General features: G+C 39.7%; 1 protein-coding gene across 7 annotated transcripts in view; it reads left to right on the top strand.

The window, feature by feature from the left end:
• The window catches only part of CDKAL1 (CDKAL1 threonylcarbamoyladenosine tRNA methylthiotransferase), a 230,579-nt gene that overhangs the window by 95,941 nt on the left and 114,726 nt on the right, over window positions 1–19,912 (top strand). For all 7 annotated transcript variants that reach the window (XR_013394002.1, XR_013394004.1, XR_013394003.1 and 4 more), the window contains one exon: window positions 6,131–6,234. Coding sequence is in view for 4 of the 7 variants with exons in the window: in XM_077933233.1 (XP_077789359.1) it covers window positions 6,131–6,234 (104 nt within the window). In the remaining 3 variants the exon portion in view is untranslated. The remainder of the gene's footprint in view (window positions 1–6,130; window positions 6,235–19,912) is intronic.

The raw sequence follows: 19,912 nt of genomic DNA, 5'->3' as shown, positions 1-19,912 counted from the left end.
ATAGCTATCTCTGTCTGTCTAAATTAAGCTTGCTAACATGCCCCACTCACATAGAACTCTTAACCCCTTTCTTCCGGATGTTTTGACCAGTACTAAAACAATACCTTTTATCCAAAGAACCTGTTATATGTTTCAGAATTAACTGAAGCCTAATGTTTCCTGTGTGATTTAACCACTCTGAAAGACTATGTCCCAAAAGCCATTGAGGAAGTGAAAACAATAGCTCTTATCACAGGCAGCGGCCCACTTTTCAGCTGAGTTTTCTATATGGCTGGTTTAGAGGTTGTTAATCTTAGAGGACTTCTTGGTTTGCTAAGTGCATTACTCACTCCGCAGGAGTGTGGTGGGGATAGCCATTCTTGTTTTATAAATAACTGCTAAAACTATTCCTCCATGTTATAATCCAGTTATGCTGAGCTGATGCAAATTGACTTTCTACAAAAATAGGTACAGTAAGGACTGTAAGGGAATCCTGTCATTTCCATCATTCCAATAGATTGGAGGGAAAGGGGGCAGTAATGGAATTGAGGTGGAGAGAGTAATGTAAACAATATACTCCAGCTTTAGGTATAGCCACACCAGCATATGATTTCTAGAAGTGCATTATTTCCTTACTTAATTTGTTACTTAACCTGCAAAAGCCATAATGTCTTGAACTTCCAAGTCAACTTTCTATAAAATAGTAGGACACAAACAAAAGAGGAGGGGTATGATTCTCAATCTACTCCACTGTTCTCTGCTGGTCCATAATGTGACGTAAGCTCCACCAGTGAAGTAACCAGCTACCAAGAGAACAGCTTACAACTTGCAGAAATTTCCTATCCAACAGGTTTGTTTACCGTAGCGCATCTATGCATTGCCAGAACTGCAGCATTTTCTTGTTTTTGAAATCATTTCTTAACATCAAAATTCCTTTAGCTTTGGAATTAAAAATTTCAGTAATTAATGTTACAAATTCTTCTGTGGGTGATTTTTGTTTTTAAAAAATTGTTCCATCTTGTACATGCTGCCTGGTGCTTGTTCAAGTACTATCAGAAAAGTATTAGGCATTATTTTAAGGAGCAGTAAACAAGACAGTAAAGGTACCTGGGAGAGTAAGAGAACTGTCCTTTCCCAGATCACTACCGATGGAAAACCTTTTATAACTAAAGAACCTTCTGCTCTGTGTAAATATTGAGAGTGGGGGCAGATACTTTATGGTGTGTTCAGTGGGTATTGCCATAGCAGTAAAATAATTAAAAGTGCTTTTTAACCTAGGCTGGGTTTTGTCTCTGTGTCTCCCTGCCCACCCCCATGTAGATTGTGCAGACTCCCTTAGTGCACTTTCATAAGCATGATGATTGAATTTGAAAATGATAATGGATTTAAACCTTGATAATTTATACACAGCAATTCAAAGCACTTATGCCAACATATCTGCCTGTTGACATTACCTAGCATGTTTTATTGCATAAGGCTGTCCCTGTTCTTGGGTCCTGGCACAGCCTTAATTAGACCTGGGCTATTGCAGTAAATCTCCCAAGTCACAAAAAATTAATTTGGAGAGTCTAAATACCTTCAGATTTGTTCTTATTTAAAAGAATGCTATATTTTCAAGGGTTGCTCCACTCTGGAACCAGCTGCTGATGTCTTAGAATAAGGTCAAGTGTCTTCATCATAAATGTCACTTAGAGCTTTTAAGGAATGTTTGGTGCTTTTATGAATTGTAAAGCATCTTTTATATCACATTGTGTAGCTTGAGCCCTAAACAGAGTAATACTTCTAAGATACATAATTCTCTTTAAATACAAACATATCATTCTTTCTTTTTCAGCCAGCTCCGTCTCTCTAAGATACGTTGTCATCACAACATCCAAGCTATCATAAAAATTTATTCTTTACACACAGGACAGTGAACCAGAGGTACAAATTTGAAGTATGCTAATGAGTTGGGGCTTTAGTCCCTTTGGTCAATGTCCAGTCCTCTATGCTATGCTGCTTCACAGTTGTACTACTTGTCAATAATAATTTTGAGCCACAAAATAGAAATTGCATCAGCCGTTTGTTTTAGGCAGCCAAAGCGGTCCCTTTTGCCATATTTTTGCTTCTGAGTAACAGTTGCAGTTCCCAGATTGCTGTCTTGAGAGGATTGCTGATAGTATCACATCTGTGTGGTCTTTAGTTTTTCCCCATTGGTCTGAGCTGAAGTTTGCTTTTGAAATGTCAATTAGTCCATCTGTTCTGCATAAAGACAGCCTTCATCACCACCTTTCTTTTTTATATGTTTGCAATAAATGCCTTCATTCTCTTCCCCATCAGCTTCTGAGGCAAGGACTCAAGCTCCTGAGAGACATTTGTGTAGCCTGTCATCTTCCAAATCCTTGTATTTCTTTACTTACTTTAATTATGTTTTGCTTTTCTTTAATCCACTCGCTTGCTGTATTAAAACTTTACAAAACTATTAGATTTGTGCACTTCTTAAGTAGTGTTAGAAACTGGGATAGAAAGCTATTCACTACATGAATCCTGGAACCTAGGTTACGGGCGCAAAAACAGGATGGCTAGTTGCTATTTTCCAAGTGCAGCAGCACTTTCTATTTATTTTTCTGAAATGTATGAACTAATACACAATTCACATCAGTGAAGCATTGTTAATATCATATTTTTAATTGGACACCACAAGCATAAATAGGACTCAGCCTCTGCAATTATGGCTAAAACCATAGGTCATTTGCATATTTAATATTTATATACAGTGGTACCTCGGGTTAAGTACTTAATTCGTTCCAGAGGTCCGTACTTAACCTGAAACTGTTCTGAACCTGAAGCACCACTTTAGCTAATGGGACCTGCCGCGCCGCCGGAACACAATTTCTGTTCTCATCCTGAAGCAAAGTTCTTAACCTGAAGCACTATTTCTGGGTTAGCCGAGTCTGTAACCTGAAGCATATGTAACCTGAAGCATATGTAACCCGAAGTACCACTGTATACTAGTGTATGTGTGTGAAATAGATGTTATGTAAAGTATTGTGCTAGATTTGAACTTACCTGTTTGGGGTAGGGAGGGGAGGCAAAGTGGAACATGGAAGGCAGCAATCAGGAGCTAGCATTTGGGGGAGGTGAAACAAGGCAAAACAGCACGGAAGGCAGCAGCTAATGATCTTACTTTGGAGTTGGGCAGGGAGGCATTTATCCTCCTGCACCCTCTGTGCCAGCAGCAGCAATTTTAATCTTGAATCTCAGTTGCCATACGTGGCACCAAGACTTTTCAAATTGTCTGCAATCAGACAATTCCCAGTCACAAAATGCACCTGTCTCCTGGATGATTTCAAGCACTGTTCTTGAGCTGATTCCTGATGGCAACCTACAAAAAAATAATAATGAAATACATAGATTCAGTCTTATACAATAATATCAATATATCATCCCTTGATATTACAAAACTATGGTAAGAAAAAGCTTCCTGGTACCAAAAACAAAAAATGGCAACCTCAATAAGCCACAATAAAACTATCAGCAGCTTGTTAACATTATATGTGAAATATATATTTTACTTACACAGTTCATGTGCATACACATGCACGAGTGACTAGTGTTTTTCTTATCCAAGTAGAACTGATATCCAGAGAGCTACCATGAGATGTTTCCTTGGCATAATCATTAATCTACTCTTCACAGTGTTTGCCACCTCTGAACCTGCCATGATGGAGTGCATGCTCTGCATACGAAAAATTCCAGCTTCAATCTATGGCATCTCCAGCTAGTACTAGAAAAGACAAAAACTTTCTGAAACGCTGGAGAGCTGCTGCTAGTCAGCACTGAACTTGATAGGTCCATGATCTGACTATGCATAAGGCAGCCCTTCCTTTTTCTTCTGGAGCTCCTCCTGATTCTTAACGGCCCTTCCTGTCTGAGGCAAAAGATAGCAAAGGCTAGAGATGTAGGAGAATGTGCCATTGAATGCTACAGCTTGAAAGGTGAGAGCACAAAGCTTGCAATAAACTTGCCTTTTTACCCCAGGAAGCAGGCTGAGCTATGGTCTCCTCAGTCCACCAGAGGTTCTTTGCATTAATCATTTTTGGGCTTAGTGAATCCTAAGAAGGAAAATCTTGTAAAGTAAAGATGAGTCCATGAGGAAGACAAGCCTAAGGATTGGTATTAGTGTTTAGTTTAGGTAAAGGTAAAGGGACCCCTGAGCATTAGGTCCAGTCGTGACCGACTCTGGGGTTGCGGTGCTCACCTCGCTTTATTGGCCAAGGGAGCCGGCGTACAACTTCCGGGTCATGTGGCCAGCATGACAAAGCCACTTCTGGCGAACCAGAGCAGCACACGGAAACTCCGTTTACCTTCCCGCCAGAGCGGTACCTATTTATCTACTTGCACTTTGGTGTGCTTTCGAACTGCTAGGTTGGCAGGAGCAGAGACCGAGCAACGGGAGCTCACCCCGTCACGGGGATTCGAACCGCTGACCTTCTTATCGGCAATTCCTAGGCTCAGTGGTTTAACCCACTGCGCCACCCACGTCTTAGTTTAGTTAGTGTCTGTGTTTAATAGGCGCTATACATAAATTGAAACAATAAGCCCTGACCTCAGGCTTATGATCTAAAAAATATGAGCCATTGCAGAAGGTGAGTGGAGGGAATGGAAATCATCAGCTGGATAATGTCGGAACAAAACGTTAAAAGATACTTGCATCCAGTGGGAGCCAAATGCATTTTCTTTTGCTGGTGTTTCTTGGGCCCCAGTGAGAGCAGAGTTCTTTCCAGCAAAGAGAGATGAACTTGCTCCCTCAAGCTGTTCATTCTCAAGCTGATGACTTTAGCTAAGCCAGACTTCCCCTTGCTGTGACAGTCTACCTAGGAGGGAGAGGGTGCAATCTTCCAGAGACCCTTGATGGATGGCTTTTCTCTTTGCGTCAGCAGTGATGCATTAGTTGCACTGCTATATCAGGAACACAGCATTACTCTGGGGTGCTGTATATCGCATGACTTGTTTAAGCCTGCGGCAGTAAGTGAAGTATTAGGCCCCAGGCCCTGACACAAATTCAGTTGTGTAATTGCATATTACTTCCAGTTGGATTAGAAATGAACCAATTTCTTATCTGTTGCGTACCATTGGTTTCTACAAGCAGAGATGGATAAAGTGGGCATCTAAATGCACTCTGAGGGCTGTAATTGGCTTATAAAATTTGAGCTCTTTGATTACCCTTCTCCAAAAAGCACTTTATCTTTTTTAATGTCTCTATGACTGTCTGTTTTCATTCTCTTCTCCAGATGAGAGCCATACTTTGGGGAAGTCTTTTTCCCTGTTCTGTCATAGTTGTTCTGATTTCCAACTGTGAGGCACATCACTTCAGATTCAGTTCAGTTTAAAAGTTGAAAGGAAAGTGGTGCTAGAAAATATGGCGCTGTGTAATCTTTGCTGTATTGTGAATCAACCATTATTTTACTTTCTGTTGTGGTTTTATGTATCTTTTTGTCTTAATTCATGCAACTTTATAATCTTGTTCACGCCTCGTATTTACCATTTCTAGCTCCAGGTACCTTTACCGATTTAACTTTTTAGCAGGTTTACTATCCCTACAAACATGAATGGACATTATTTTCCCTTCTTGATGTAGGTTTTCTGCTTCGTATAATATTTATGGAAGTTTATGGAACTGGAGTATAAGGAAAGAATTTAAGTGAAAAAACTGCAAGAGAAGTATATCCTTTGCTATTCAGCTGTTGGCCTGAGTTAAAACAAGAAGCTTACCAGCACTGAGCATCTTAACTTTTAATAGCCTTCTATTAACCAGACTAAAATCCATTCACTGGGGTGGGGAAAATGAAATTTTAGAATGGCTTACTGGGGAGATGGGTTCATTTTCAGTACAATGAACATCAAGATCTGTTGCGAATTATTTTTGTGCTCATCTAGCAGACTTTTCATCTGTGCATTTTAAAAAGTTGTGGTACCTGCTTACCTAATTTTTCTCCAGATACTTCTTTTAGACTCTCTGTATTTCTTCAAGTACTTCTTTTAGACTTTACCACTGCCAGCAGAAGGCAATCTGGCAGTGGTGCTGAAGCTTAAACAACTGCATTTAACAATATGTTGTGGGGTTAGGGAGAACTGATTTATAAAGTAATGCTTTCTACTTCCTCCCTAGGTGTTTGAATGCATGTACCTACTGCAAAACTAAGCATGCCAGAGGAGATCTCGCAAGTTACCCTATTGAAGAACTGGTAAACAGAGCCAAACAATCCTTTCAAGGTAGGCTGTTTGTTTGTTTGTTTGTTTGTTTGTTTTCTTTTGTTTTCTAAAACTTCAATCTGGTTTGATCTATCAAATTTATATCAGTGTGTATATAGTAGTATTTGCTACGAAATCTCATCATCCCCAGCAGACATGACCAGTGGTTAGAGATAATGAAACTTGTGATCTAGCAACATCAGGGTTGGGAAGGCTGTGCTAAACATACCAAAATCACACACAAAAAACCCAGCCCATAGTACTGTAAGATGATCAGCATCAGGCCAAATGGGAATTGCTCCATATAAGCCGCAAGTGTAACATGTCTGTAACCAGTGGCTTTTATTGAAGGAATCTGAAACTGTTCAGCCTTTTTTATACCAGTAAAGCATGTTGTCACATTGTTAATTGTTATATTGTGAACTACCCTGTGATCCTTGGGTGAAGGGCGGTATAGAAATTGAATAAATAAACAATTCAATAGAAGTTGCATAAGGAAGTTAAAATTCAAATCTCGTTATGCTGTTGACCGTAGGCTCTCTCAACACTGTGTTGTCTGGTTCTAAGCTGCCTAGTTACTGAGTGGCAACAGCTTAACCAAGTCAAGGGCATTTGGAAGGGCTGTTAAACCTCTGTCTTCCCAGCTCCACTGTAGTTTCAGCAAAGGCCAAAGATAGGATTTTGTGGGGAAACAAAACTTCACTCTCTTGTAGTTTTCTAGCTGAAATGAAAACTGGAATGGTAACATGTACTGAAGTGCTGTGCATTACCATATCATTCTACTGTCAATCCTCCCCATGCATCTGCTAGATAAACATATCCAGAATTTGCCTGAATTCATTAGCTGTGGCAGCTGGTGCCCGCTGGACCTGGTAGGACTATTAGGAGGTCTTGGGGGGCATTCTGGTTCTCTCCCCATCCTCCTGTCTTGAAAAAATACTATGGACACTTAAGAAGTGCAGTCTTACAGATCTGTAGTCATATTTCCTGGTGGTAAGCTGCGTTGAACATAATGGGGCTCCTGAGTCAGCGTGTGTATGATTGTGTTGTAGATTTATTAGTAAAGCAAATACATCAGGTGGTGTTCTTACATACTTGGGTTGTTTAATTTCCAGTAAGGCCGTAGATAGCTCCGTTGGTTAGAGCCTGGTTCTGATAACGTCAAGGTTGCAGGTTCAAACCCCATAAGGGACAACTGTATATTCGTGCATTTCAGGGGGTTGGACTAGATGATCCTGAGGGTTCTTTCCGGCTCTGTGATTCTATGTCTATGTCTGGTTTGTTTTAAGTAGCCAGAGGCCCAGGAGAAAAAGGTTCAATTATTGATCTCAATCACATTCCCTTTTCTGTGTGGCTTTGCTACTTGCTTCACCAGAAAAGAAAACTACAAAGTTTTGATTTTCATTCCCATAGAGCTTTTCCTACTAAGAACTTCCTGATGACAATGTAAGGTTTGGTATATCTAACCCTTTATCCTCTTGCTTTGAAATACTGCCGTCTTATTCTTTACCATTGTTTAAAGTTTGTTTTGGGTTTCTTTTTTGACATACAGCAACGTTGGGCGCTTTTTGCTTTGACTTTTTTTCCTTTTTCTTAACTGGCGTAGCATTAAACAATTTATATATCATGGCATTGTTTCACTGTCTTTTGTTGAAGTCCCTTAAGACTTTAAGTGACATGTTGTTCGGCATAATGGAAGGAAGGTCAACAAAGAGGGAGCCTGTTTGTACTTGGCAGTGCAAGTATTTGCTTTTGATTAAATCCAAAATATTTTTTTACTGTAGTGTTTGCTGAAGATCATTTAGTGCCTTATTTAATAAATGTCGTTATGCTTTCATTATACACTCAAGACCTGAGTGACACACTTGATAGCCACTTGATAACTGGATGACCACTGCTCTGCCCAGCAAGTAATTTATTTATTAATTGATTCTATTATTGTAATATTCTCTGAAGTTATTTGTGCAGAAGGCTAAAAAATGCACTCACTAAACAACCCTACTTTATGTGAGGTCTTGGTTTAAGATAACTTGGGTAGCTTATTTTATTCTATTATCTCTTCCAACCCCTTTCTCATACTTTTGGCCCCAAAAGTTCTGATATACCAGATTGAACAGGAATGCCTTCTCAAGATGGTTAACTTAAAATTTGCTTTGTTGCTCCCTTTTGTATATTAAAAATGTTCAGGACTTGGCTGCTGACTCTGCTAATGTAGAAACACTTAATGCCAAGATAAATATTTTGATACCAGTCTGTTGGTTTCTTAAAGCTCCACAGGACAGCATGAAGAATTAGGGTTTGTTCTTTTTCATTATCCCATGTAATGCTTCCTAATGGCTCTTCAGGAAAAACAAATGTATTTGCAGACTTCGGACTATTATTAATTTAGGTAGCCATGAATACTACTGTGCAACACAAAAACAAGCATATTAAGCTATGTTTTTAACAGAGGCTATACTATAAACCAATAAGGCTACCTTAGATTGTGACATTAAATAAATTCTATTAACTATGAGCATAGTCCAGAATCTGCTCCTGTTTGATTATTGATGGCATGGAGAATATCTCCACAAGACTCAGCAAATGATAACAGCCACAGGCATGCTTCTTCATAATGGCAGTTTTGTGTGTAGTACTCTTTAGTGGCTTTGCGGTGTGAAAACACATGAGAAATAATAGCTTTCCTAGGGTTGCTCAAATGCTAGTGTGTTTTAAAACACCAGATGCAAGAGTATGTTGGAAAGGTAGGGTGGAATTCACCTTTTGCCAGCATACTTTCAAATGGTACTTCAGCTTATTTTATAGCTGAAAACCCTGTAAATAAATAATTGAAATATGTTCTGGCAACCTTGGAGTGCCGTCTTAGAGCAAGTGACTGTTCTAAATAATATTTGTCCATAGGAAAGTGTGCCTGTTTTGTGATTTCATCAAGGATTATCCCTGGTATTATTCATTTATAACCCTTCAGACTAAAGTGTTCTATGGGAAATTGAAAGCAGGTACAGGTGCATTGCATGAAGTGTTATTATTTAGGAAACTGTGATTTTAATCCCCATCCCACGATTCTTAAGGTGTTTACGTGATTTGCCTTTATTTTTATTTCAACAGTTAGATTATTAATTGGGTTATTAGCACTGCAAGAGCAGGAAGGCCAAAACTGATCATTTTCTCTGACTTGTATTGAACACCCTGCTCTCTGTTGGATCTGGGTTGCAATTAGTTACAGTTATACCCAGACACTAGTAATGCTATGCTATCTTTACCTTTTAAATGCAGTAGCTCTGCCTCTGAGAAATTCCATCTATTTGATAGGCTAAATGAGAACCATTGCCTTTCAGAAGTGACCACCATAATCTATCCTGCTGCCAAAGAATAGCTCCGATTCCAAAGCCTCTGCAAAATCTTGATGAAGTTGATGGTACTATTATGATTTAATGATGCTAGTGTGGCATAACTCGTAAAATGTTGCACAAGAACTGTGGAGATTTCTCATTATGTGAACCTTGTGTCATTCACCATTTCTCAACCTGGGATGAGGGTTTTGTGTTTCCCTGAGCTGCATTGGAAGAGGAAAGACATCGTTTTGTATTGAAAATGTTGCTATTCCATTATTGTATGTGGCCTTTTATTGAGATAGAACAAGGAAATGTGGCAGTATGATGGGACTATGAAGGAAAGCTAGGGAGAGGTATGGGTAACAAAAAGATAGAGGAGGAAGAGGAAACGAGACGAAGAAGATCAAATCTACTCTGGCACTCTTTATAGATTACAGCAGAAGCATGACAGCTGTTGCTTCATCAGCTGTGACATTTATAGGTTTAACGTTCTCTGGGTGGGACTACAGGTGAGAAGGCCACATTCAGGTAATAAAAATTATTTTTAAAAAAAGAGAGAAGGCCACATTCAGGTGAGGACGACTGATATGAGAGGCCTTGCCTATATGGTGCCACGTCTTTAGATATTACATCAGTACATGTGAAACTGAATTCCCTGCCACAAAAGCAATCTGTAAAGGTCCATTATACTTAAGGTTCATTTTGGTTGGGCGTTGAATTCTAAGAAATTGAGCCAAAAATCTTCATGGAAAGTTTGATTTTGATGAGAGATCTGGAGAATATGTGTACGTAAATTATGTAATTAAGGGTAGGGGTTGTTGTTTTCTTGACAATGGCGACAGTGTTTCACCACTTTGTTTATATTAACCTGTGTTTCAAATGGCAAGAACTTTAAGATACATTGCTACATAAGTATGTTTGATGAGTAAAAGGGGGGAAATTACTTGATGCTATGTAACATTGACCACCTTCAAAATCACATTTTTTTAAAAAAGTATTACTCACCAGCTAAACTTTGTAAAACCTTCCCAGAAGCACAGCTCAGAGGCTGAACATTGCTTCTGGATTTTGTGTAATATTTCTGCTTGTGTTGTGGTAAATGTCTGTATATAGGATGGTTTCCATGGATTTACAGTATGGTAGACAACAGAGAAATGTTGCGTAAGCAAGTGGCTTGTTTGTTAAATGATATTTCTGCTTGCTTTTCATAGTCTGAAGGCAAGTTTTAGGCACAGGGTTGAGAAGGCACCTTAGTTTGTGGCTGAAACCTTTTTTAGACAGATTAATGTTGGCTTGTTTTCAGTATGCTCCCTTCTCAGCAGGCTTTCTTGTGGAGAGCTGGAAATTCTTCTTTTTCCCTTGAAAAAAACAGCATGTTTTTGTGTGGGTTTGATTTCACCCCATGAATACTTGAGTTTTATCTAAGTTACCAGGCAGCACAGGATGGAAAGGGGAATGGTAATAACCAGCACCATGAATTGCACCCAGAAATGGACTGGAAGCCAGTGCAGCTCATACAGTAATGGAGACACACGATCCCAACACTTTGGCTCAGTCAGGTTTTTCACAGCACCAATTGAAGTTTCCAAATGGTTTTCAGGGCAGTTCCACACAAAGTATGTTACAGTAATCCAATTGAGCTGCAACTACTGCATATATAGAATCACAGAATTGTAGAGTTGGAAGGGATCCCATGGGCCATCTAGTTCAACCCACTGCAGTGCAAGACCATGGCCAGGCCTTCCTGCATTGGGACCTGTTAAGTCCCAAGATGCTGTTTGAGTCAAAGATCATTCCCATTGACTTAAATACAGTTGGCATTCATCATTTGTATCTGGACTCTTATTTATTGAAAGTGTTTATTAGCTGCTTTCCAGTCATGAGTCTCAGACCAATTTACAAAATAAAACAAAAATACAACGTAATCAGGCAGGTTTCCCCCCGAAAAGCAGCAGATGGATTAAAGTCCAGCATTAAAAACCACAGTCATTAAAAGGCCTGAGCAAATAAATTATTATTATTATTATTATTATTATTAAGATGATGCCAGGCAAGTAAGGTGGTTTCTCAAGTCAGTATGGAGACAAAAAACAAAGCTCTTTTCAGGGGTGGGAGACTTCAGGCCTGTTGGCCAAATGTGGCCATCCATACTTCATTATTTGGCCCTTGTGATTGTCCATAGGCTGCACCTTCTCCCCAGCCGCAGTCCCTGCAGGCCTTTCTTCACTTCTTTCCTCAGTGCGTTTGCCTAGCTGACCTGGATAGAGGACAGAGAAGTGGATACGAGTCGGAACTCCACCAACTTTTTCTGTCATCCCTGAAGGTTGCCCACAGCCGAAAAAAGTCCCCCACCTCTGTATTAATGTTGGGAGAAGGCGGTCCTTCAGGTTTTGGGGGGATTTAAAAACCCCCACTTTGAATTGTGCTCAGAAATTGACCAGCTGCCACTCAGCTGTCCCAAGACCAGCATAATTTGTTCCATACAACCAGTCATAGTTAACATTCTTGCTGCTGCGTTTTGCATTATCTGCAGTTTCTAAACAGACTGTTCCATGCACAGCATATATGGTATAAACACAGTGTTAGTTGTGCATGGATAACAGTGGGGACAGCGTGGCATTCAAAAATGTAAGCTGTGGCTCAAAGCGCTGTAGCTTCTGTGGTCTCTGATTAGCTATGATTTCAGTTGGCTCAATGGAACCTTGGATTCTAGACCAATTTGTAACATGTAATTTGAATGAGAAAGAATAATTGCATATTTTTAGGTGACAGATATGATTGCAAGTACAGAAATGTTTTTATGAGGATACTATACAGGCATCCTCCAATCCCTTACAGTCTAGCCTTTGCTTAACTGGACAAGCTACTTTTATGTTTAATTCTTATGTATCTAGTCATAGAAGAGTTCAAGACTGATAAGAAAATGAACTTTGTAGCCACACACACATACAAACACACATCCTGTGCTGTTAAGAGTAGCTTGGAGAAGCAGGGACACTAAGACACAGCTCTGGTATGTGTTGTTTCTTTGAAGAATGCCCATGGCAGGAGATGACCAGCTCTTCTCTCCTGTGATGGAAAGCAATTGCCCTGTCTCTCACTGCCTCTGGTGTTCTGGTGGAGCAGAGACAAAGCACCTGTACACACTGGGTATGCTAATTTGGCACAGCTGATTTGCATAATTGGTACAACTGATCTTTTGTAGTCATTGCCAGTATTTGAGGACCTGGAACTTGTCAACCCTAGAGGCAGTAATAATGTATGGCTTTAACTTCCACATAATATTGGGCATTTCTACTTTTTTCCACCAATTCTAAAGCTATTTCATATTCAAAAAGTGTAAAAATGGATAGCGATGGATGTTGCAGGATAATCAGGATTTAAATCCAGCCAGATGGATGAGGTATAAGTAAATAGTAGTAGTAGTAGTAGTAATATGTAACAATAGTACTGTTGGTTAAGGGAATATCACCTGTAACTGTTTTAAGGGGGGAGTTAAATTTGCAAAATTGATTAGATATAAAATCCTCATGAAAGATTATAAAAATAAATCAGATTATAAAAATATTATGTGTATGCCACAATCAGATTATAAAAATAAAAATGTAAAGTGATGTGTGATGAATGTGGCATACACATAAAATCTGTTTCATGTGCTCTTTAGAGAGTTTTTACATTTATGCATTTATTTGGCAAACACTGATATACGTATCAATGAAGCTTGATTGCTGAACGTTTATGCTTCTTTTTATGGCATACACTTGTGTTAAAATAAGTGTAGATATTTATTTTCAATATGTCTTGTATAAACCAGATCTTTACAAGATTATGATCCATATCACATTCGTGGGGTGCTCCAGCATTGCCAAAAGAGGGATTTAGTTCGTATAAAAGTACAAGTTGTGCTGCTTTTAATTTAAGTTGTATTTGTAATCTGTTTTTGCTTTGCTTTCATTTGCAGACCAAGTGCCCCAAAGGAGAAAAAAATAAATAAACCCACTCTTGTTTCTGGTTTATTTGCAAACCGGGTCAGACGCCTTTGATTAGGTCTCAGCTGGAGCATAATTTGAATCTTGACAGATTGAACCTAAGCAGCAGGCTTTCTCCAGCTCAGCCAAAGCTGGGAGGGGGGGGAGGGGGCAGAATAAAAGCTAATTCCAGTTCACAAGCAGAACAACAGTGCTGAATAAATGTGCAACTGTTAATGAATAGCTATTTCAAATATTTACAAAAGACTGAGGAAAAAGAGATTGGCATCCCAGGCAGCTGTTCTAGGAAGGAACTATTAAAAATAAAGATCAAAAATAATGCTCAAATGCTAATATATCCATCAAATATCAAATGAACTGGGGTGGGGATGAGAAGATAGCTTCAGAGACTGTAGACTGGATCTCATGTAGCCATTTTACACCATTCTATAGATAGCTGTATTTAGGTTTAACAGATCACTAGGGCCGATAGGAATAGGAACAGACACCTCAAACATGTGTGCGTAGGCTCTTGAACTTTTTGACATTCACCTACCCTTATTCTAATTCAAGCCACAAATCTGTTTTCACTGGATTAATTAATGGAGGGAGGTGGAAATGCATACTTTCTAAAATATTTGGGTTGTATCCAGTGGTATCGCACAGCTGACTGTAAGGTGTCCATCAGCATAATGGGGAGAGAAGCAATTTTTAGCCATTTCCCCTGCCCCCTGTAGACGAAATCTGTTCTGAAGGGTTGGGAGATCCTTCAGAGCAGATTTAAAGGAGGTGCGGCAGGAGGGGAAATCACTTAAAATTGCTTCCCTTCATAGAATTGTTAAGGTGGAAGTCCATGTTCCACTGATGGAAGCCTTTGTGTCAGCTGTGCAATGCTATTAAGATTACAACCCCTTGTCACAAAATAGGAATTCAGTTCTAGAAAACTGGAAACTAATACCCCATTGTTATTTGTATCCAGGATCAAAATACTACTACTAAACTGGTGGATATTTTTCTGAACCAAAATCTAGCAGTATGAATTTGTGAGACAAGTATGCAAGTGCACCCATAGTTTTATTGTTTTGCTTGCATCATGGCAGTCCCTGTGGCTTTTAGCACTAAACCACAGCTTGCTGAGGCCTGTAAGGGAGTTGCATCCTCAAAAGTGAATGTGGCAGAGATTCCTCAGTTAACTGGCTCCTATATTGCACTTTTTGGTGTTTTGGTCAGTGTGAATGTGGAGATGATTCTGGCAGCAATAAAACATGGCAGTGCGAAAGAAAAGTCACTTAACCTGCTTCCAGATAAGAGATGCAAAAAAGATCAGGCAGACTTACACTATTTTTAAATTGGAATTTCAGATTGCCCTTCATTCCATAGAACCTAAAGGTTCTTAGGGTACAGTAAATGCAACATAGAGGAAAGAAAATCTTAACCTGCTACATACACATTCAGATACTTGAAATAAAGAAAGACCAACAAGAAAATTCATCTATGTTGAAGTTGGCTTCCAAGTTAGCATGGTAGTGTTTTCTATGAAGCTAATCCATGTGAATTATACATCTATCTTAGTGGTAGTGCTGAAGCTATGTAGCTTTTGGGGATTATAATTTGGGCACTTAGATTTTTCAAAACAGTGGGAGTAATAGAGAATGAAATCTGGAAATCTGTTTTCGTATTTTATATAAAACACATAGTAAGGATAAGATAAAATTATATTAGGACTTTAATGACTAAGAGCAGTATGCAACTAACTTTGTTCCATCACAGCAAGGATTGTACTTAAGCAATGTACCGTAATTTCCCCGCGTCTCCTTGTGTGCGCCCCCTAAATCTGTTCTCTGGGTTTCTGGATGGAGAGAAAGTTGTAATGTACAAATGGAAATCCTTGCACTGACAGGAGGTTAGTTGGATACCCCCGCAAGAGTACAAATCCTGAAAAACACACACACACACACACACACACACACACACACACACACACTGTTGATTGCATGAGGAAGTTAGGATGTTGTGTCTGTGTGTTCTCTGCAGGCAGAGGGGAGCATTGCTTAGGTTTTCCTGCCATGGTGGCAGCTCCAGCTCCACCCAGGTACATAGAAGGTTCTTGTACCTGAAGGTTCTTATAGCAGTAGCAGAAGAAAAGCCGCCAAACAGGGAAATTAAGAGGCAAGACCGAATCCCCAACCCCCTTGAATTTCCTATGATATTTAGTCATGTGGAATTCTCTGAGTATTATTAGGGAGTGAAAAATTCAGGCCTGGTGTTGAGCAATGTTGTATTAGTGTTAGAGAGTTCTTATTTGGGGGAGTTGAATAAGGATGAATAAAATGTGTGTGTTCTACAAACAGAGTTTGCCCTGCAAAATACTCTGTGGAAGTGATACAGTTGGAGAAAATGTTCAAAATTTTGCAACATGTCGAAAAACAAAAACAAAAGTGTGGCAATAATTGGACAGGGGAGGCAACAAAGGTTTTAAGAGGAGGCTCTGTATCTCAGCTGGTGATTGCACATTTATAACTATTGGGACCCTATTGTCTGAGAACAATCTCAATGCATGCAGAACTTAATGACTGTATTCTTTTGCATGATAATGAACTAGGTTTAGGTTTAGCAAGAAAAAGAGGGAAGCCCACTCCCACCCCTGAGCACTCTTCTGGCAGAAAACATTTTTGCTGTAACCTTGAATTTTCTTGCTTTTCTTGGATTTGGGTTACATCCTTAAATACATTTCAATTTTTACCCTTTAATTTCTTTTAATCTACATGTTGGGTTTAGTTGTAGCTCCTTCCAAATACTTTGTTTTATGCCTCCAGCTGCTTCCAAGCAGCCATTGTGCTGAATAAGCACTTATTTCAGTATGTCCTTGATAAAATTAATGAAAGCATCTGCAGAAGTGGCAGCAGCAGCTGCAGTGCCTTCTGGAAGCCAACTTCTGCTTAACATTGTAATAAAAGGAATAGTTTTGTGCTGGAAGCGAATGTTGACTTACTTCTAGAAAAAAGGGGGATTGCACCTGCCACTGCTAGTCTGGCTATGTGGTTTGTTGATTATATACTCTTGTTAGGCCCATTGTCATTGGCAAAAAGAGGATGATGTCACCTTTATTAAGCTCACTTGGCACCTTTCGAGTGACAAATAATTTGCCTGCTGTTGTCTTTTTTCTTCTCTAGCATGTGCCTTGTTTTAGAAGCAGAGAGAGTGTCATGTAGTCACAGTTAAATGCTGGAGAAATGTAGAGGTGCATGGAAATAAAAAGGAGTGATGCTTCTAATCACTGTGCATAGTAATGGAGTACAAGTGCACATTTAGGATCATTATCCTGTTACCAGGTGGGGCCCTTGAGCTTTCACGTGTATAGAAACTGCTCAAGGTTGCATAGATGAAGTAAGAGGTACTGCAATACCATCTGCTATTTTCTCATTAATTCCTGTTTCCTAGGCCTAATCCAAATTTTCTTTGAATAGCACTTCAGTGCTTAATCGAGGCTGTGAGAACAGCTAGGGCTGCCAGATCTAGATCCAGAGGGGTTTTCCTGTACCTTTAAGAGTTGCATTAAATTGAGAATTTCACTATGTATGTTCTTCCCCAGCATTGTCGACAAACTGCAACTGGTAGAAATTTCCTTTCTGTTTAACTTTCAAAGGCACAGCCCTGAAACACTGGATCAAGCAACTCTTGTAAATTCTTTGTTCAAGATAATGTGCTGCACATTTGCCTTTGTAGAGACACTTCCTGCCAAAAATGTTGTTTCTTTGACAGCTGCACTCTTAAGCACCTAGAATTTCAACACTTCTAAAAGTCTCAGGTTTATGTCTGGGTCAACTACAACATTTTCAACAGATTTTTTAAAGCATATTGTTGTATCCATAGCACGGGATGCAAATGGTTTTAAAAATAATTTACTGGTAAGCTTTGCTTACCAGGAAGGAAAGGCAGCAGGGAAGTTGTTGTGAAGCAAACATACTGACAGGAGCACTGGACTGACCTCTGCACCACCTGTTACCTCCTCTTCCTAGTACGGAAGCCACCTGCCAGAAAGCAGCTCTGTCCCAACCAGCAAGCCACTTCTGGTTTGAATCTAGAGGTAAAATGTGAAGTGATAGAAATACCAAAGAAGACTGAAAAATGGCTTGTAACTGAAATCAGGACATAAAAGGCCATTTTGAAGCCGTTTTGGGATCGCCCTTTGGGCTTGTATAAATTTAACATTATCTCTAGTACAGTGGTACCTCGGGTTACAGACGCTTCAGGTTACAGACACTTCAGGTTACAGACTCCGCTAACCCAGAAATAGTACCTCAGGTTGAGAACTTTGCTTCAGGATGAGAACAGAAATCGGGCTCCGGCGGCAGCGGGAGGCCCCATTAGCTAAAGTGGTGCTTCAGGTTAAGAACAGTTTCAGGTTAAGAACAGACCTCCGGAACGAAGTAAGTACATAACCCGAGGTACCACTGTACATATCAATCAGCTCCAACATCACTCATCAGGCCAAAACAGGTGAAAGATTAGAAGCAAGCTTGCATCTTAGAAAGCAACAGCTTTCAATGGTGCTTTTACATATTGCTTGATAACTTTCTTTCTAAAGAGGCTGTAAGCTGCCTTCTTTAAAAATGCTCAAGGGTCTGGCTCTGAGCCCAGGATGGCAATCTGCTTGATCCCACCATTACCTGTCAGTGGCCCTAGTTTTAAGTCAGCTGCTTCCACGGTGAGACAGTTTTATTCGGTATATATTGTCCCTTTAAGACTGTGCCGGGCAGACTGTTGTTTTTGTGTGCTAGCTAATTTTAAAGTGGGGTTTTGGGTGGGGAGTTCTAAACTGGGTTTTGTATTGTTACAATATCCTATGTTTGCTGCTTTGTGGAGAGATTCTCTTAGAAAGTGGAATAAAAATCTATTAAATAAATAACCTTAAACTGCTTTCTCTTCACTTCTACTCATCTCCCATTTTCCTTCAGAGCATAACTTAGCATGACTCACCTGTGTATGTAATGAATCTGAAGATAAATGGTCTTTTTTAAAAAGGACTTTTCCCCAAAATAGGCAGACTCTATAGAATGAATGTGGCTCCTATACTGTAAATTAGATAACATCATTTAACATCTTTTGTCTAATTTTGTTTATTTACCTACTCAATTTGAATTATTCACTTCTTTTACATACCTAATTTTAAGACATTTTCCAGACACAAAATCGTAAACACAAGAAAATCATGCAACATAGAAGAAAACAACACATGAGAGAGAGAGAGAGAGAGAGAGAGAGAGAGAGAGAGAGAGAGAGAGAGAGACATCTATAAGGCTGTTGTTGCATCCCCAAGTATCTTGCCACATGTGTAGCTGCTAAAACAAGGATGAGTATCCTGGTGCCCTCCAGATGTTGCTGGACTACTCCCCATTATTCCTGACAACTGGCCATGCTAACAGGGACTTAAGGGAATTGTACTCTAGCAGTACCTGGAGGGCTGCAGATTCCCCGTCACTGCACTAAAATTTCAATCCTTGAGGCAAGTTATGCTATTCCTCCTTTAGTCATCCCAATTCAGCAAATGATGGTTCATTGAAACTACTTGCATAATTCAAGTGTATTTATCTAATCAGAATCGATGTATAAAGATCCTTAGCTGTTGATTCCGAGGAATTCAGCATAGCGCTAAGCAAATCGCTCTGTCAGTGCAAGCATTTCTGCATGTCTGATGGAATTATCTGCCCCCTCCTTCCCTTGCATTCTGCTCCGGGGTTTCTCCTGACCACCCTCTCCTGATCCAGTTGTGGAGCACCCTGAATTTTTACTTTGAGCTTCATAGATTTCAAAACAATGAAATATTTGCATGGATTTCAAAATAATCCTCAGTGCTTTCACTTGTTAAAATTCTTTCTTGATTGGGTTCATGTATTCTCAAACATCAGTTTATTTCACCTGATCCATGGATGGGGATCCTGTGCTTGCCCCAAATATTGTTGGACTCCAATTCCCATCAGCCTCAGCCAGCATGGCCAGTGGTCAAGGATGATGGGAAGTGTAGTCCAAGAGTATCTGGTGGTTCACGGGTTTCCCATCCCTAATGTAGAAGATGGAGGCTAATAGGCAAGTCAGAGGAGTCAGATATTGCAAGAGCAACAAACTTGGCAGACTCTTAAATTACACTCCTTCACCAAATAACTGAAGATTCTGCACCATTTGAAATTACTTTCCCAACATCCAGTTCCAAGAGTGTTACTTATTTAGCAATCCAGTCAAATGCAGTAGCAGTGCAGCAAGAGGTAGATCTACTATGAAGTCCAACAAGAGGCCTGATTTTGGTATCGCACAGGGCACCACTGAAATTTGAGACACCAGGTTTCGCCAGTGAGTGCAATCAGTGCTTGAACAGAAGAGGTTTACACCAGCATGAAT

The sequence above is a fragment of the Podarcis muralis genome, chromosome 8 (assembly GCF_964188315.1).
Source record: "Podarcis muralis chromosome 8, rPodMur119.hap1.1, whole genome shotgun sequence".
Lineage (NCBI taxonomy): Eukaryota > Metazoa > Chordata > Lepidosauria > Squamata > Lacertidae > Podarcis > Podarcis muralis.
This window is presented reverse-complemented; position numbering and strand designations above follow the sequence as displayed.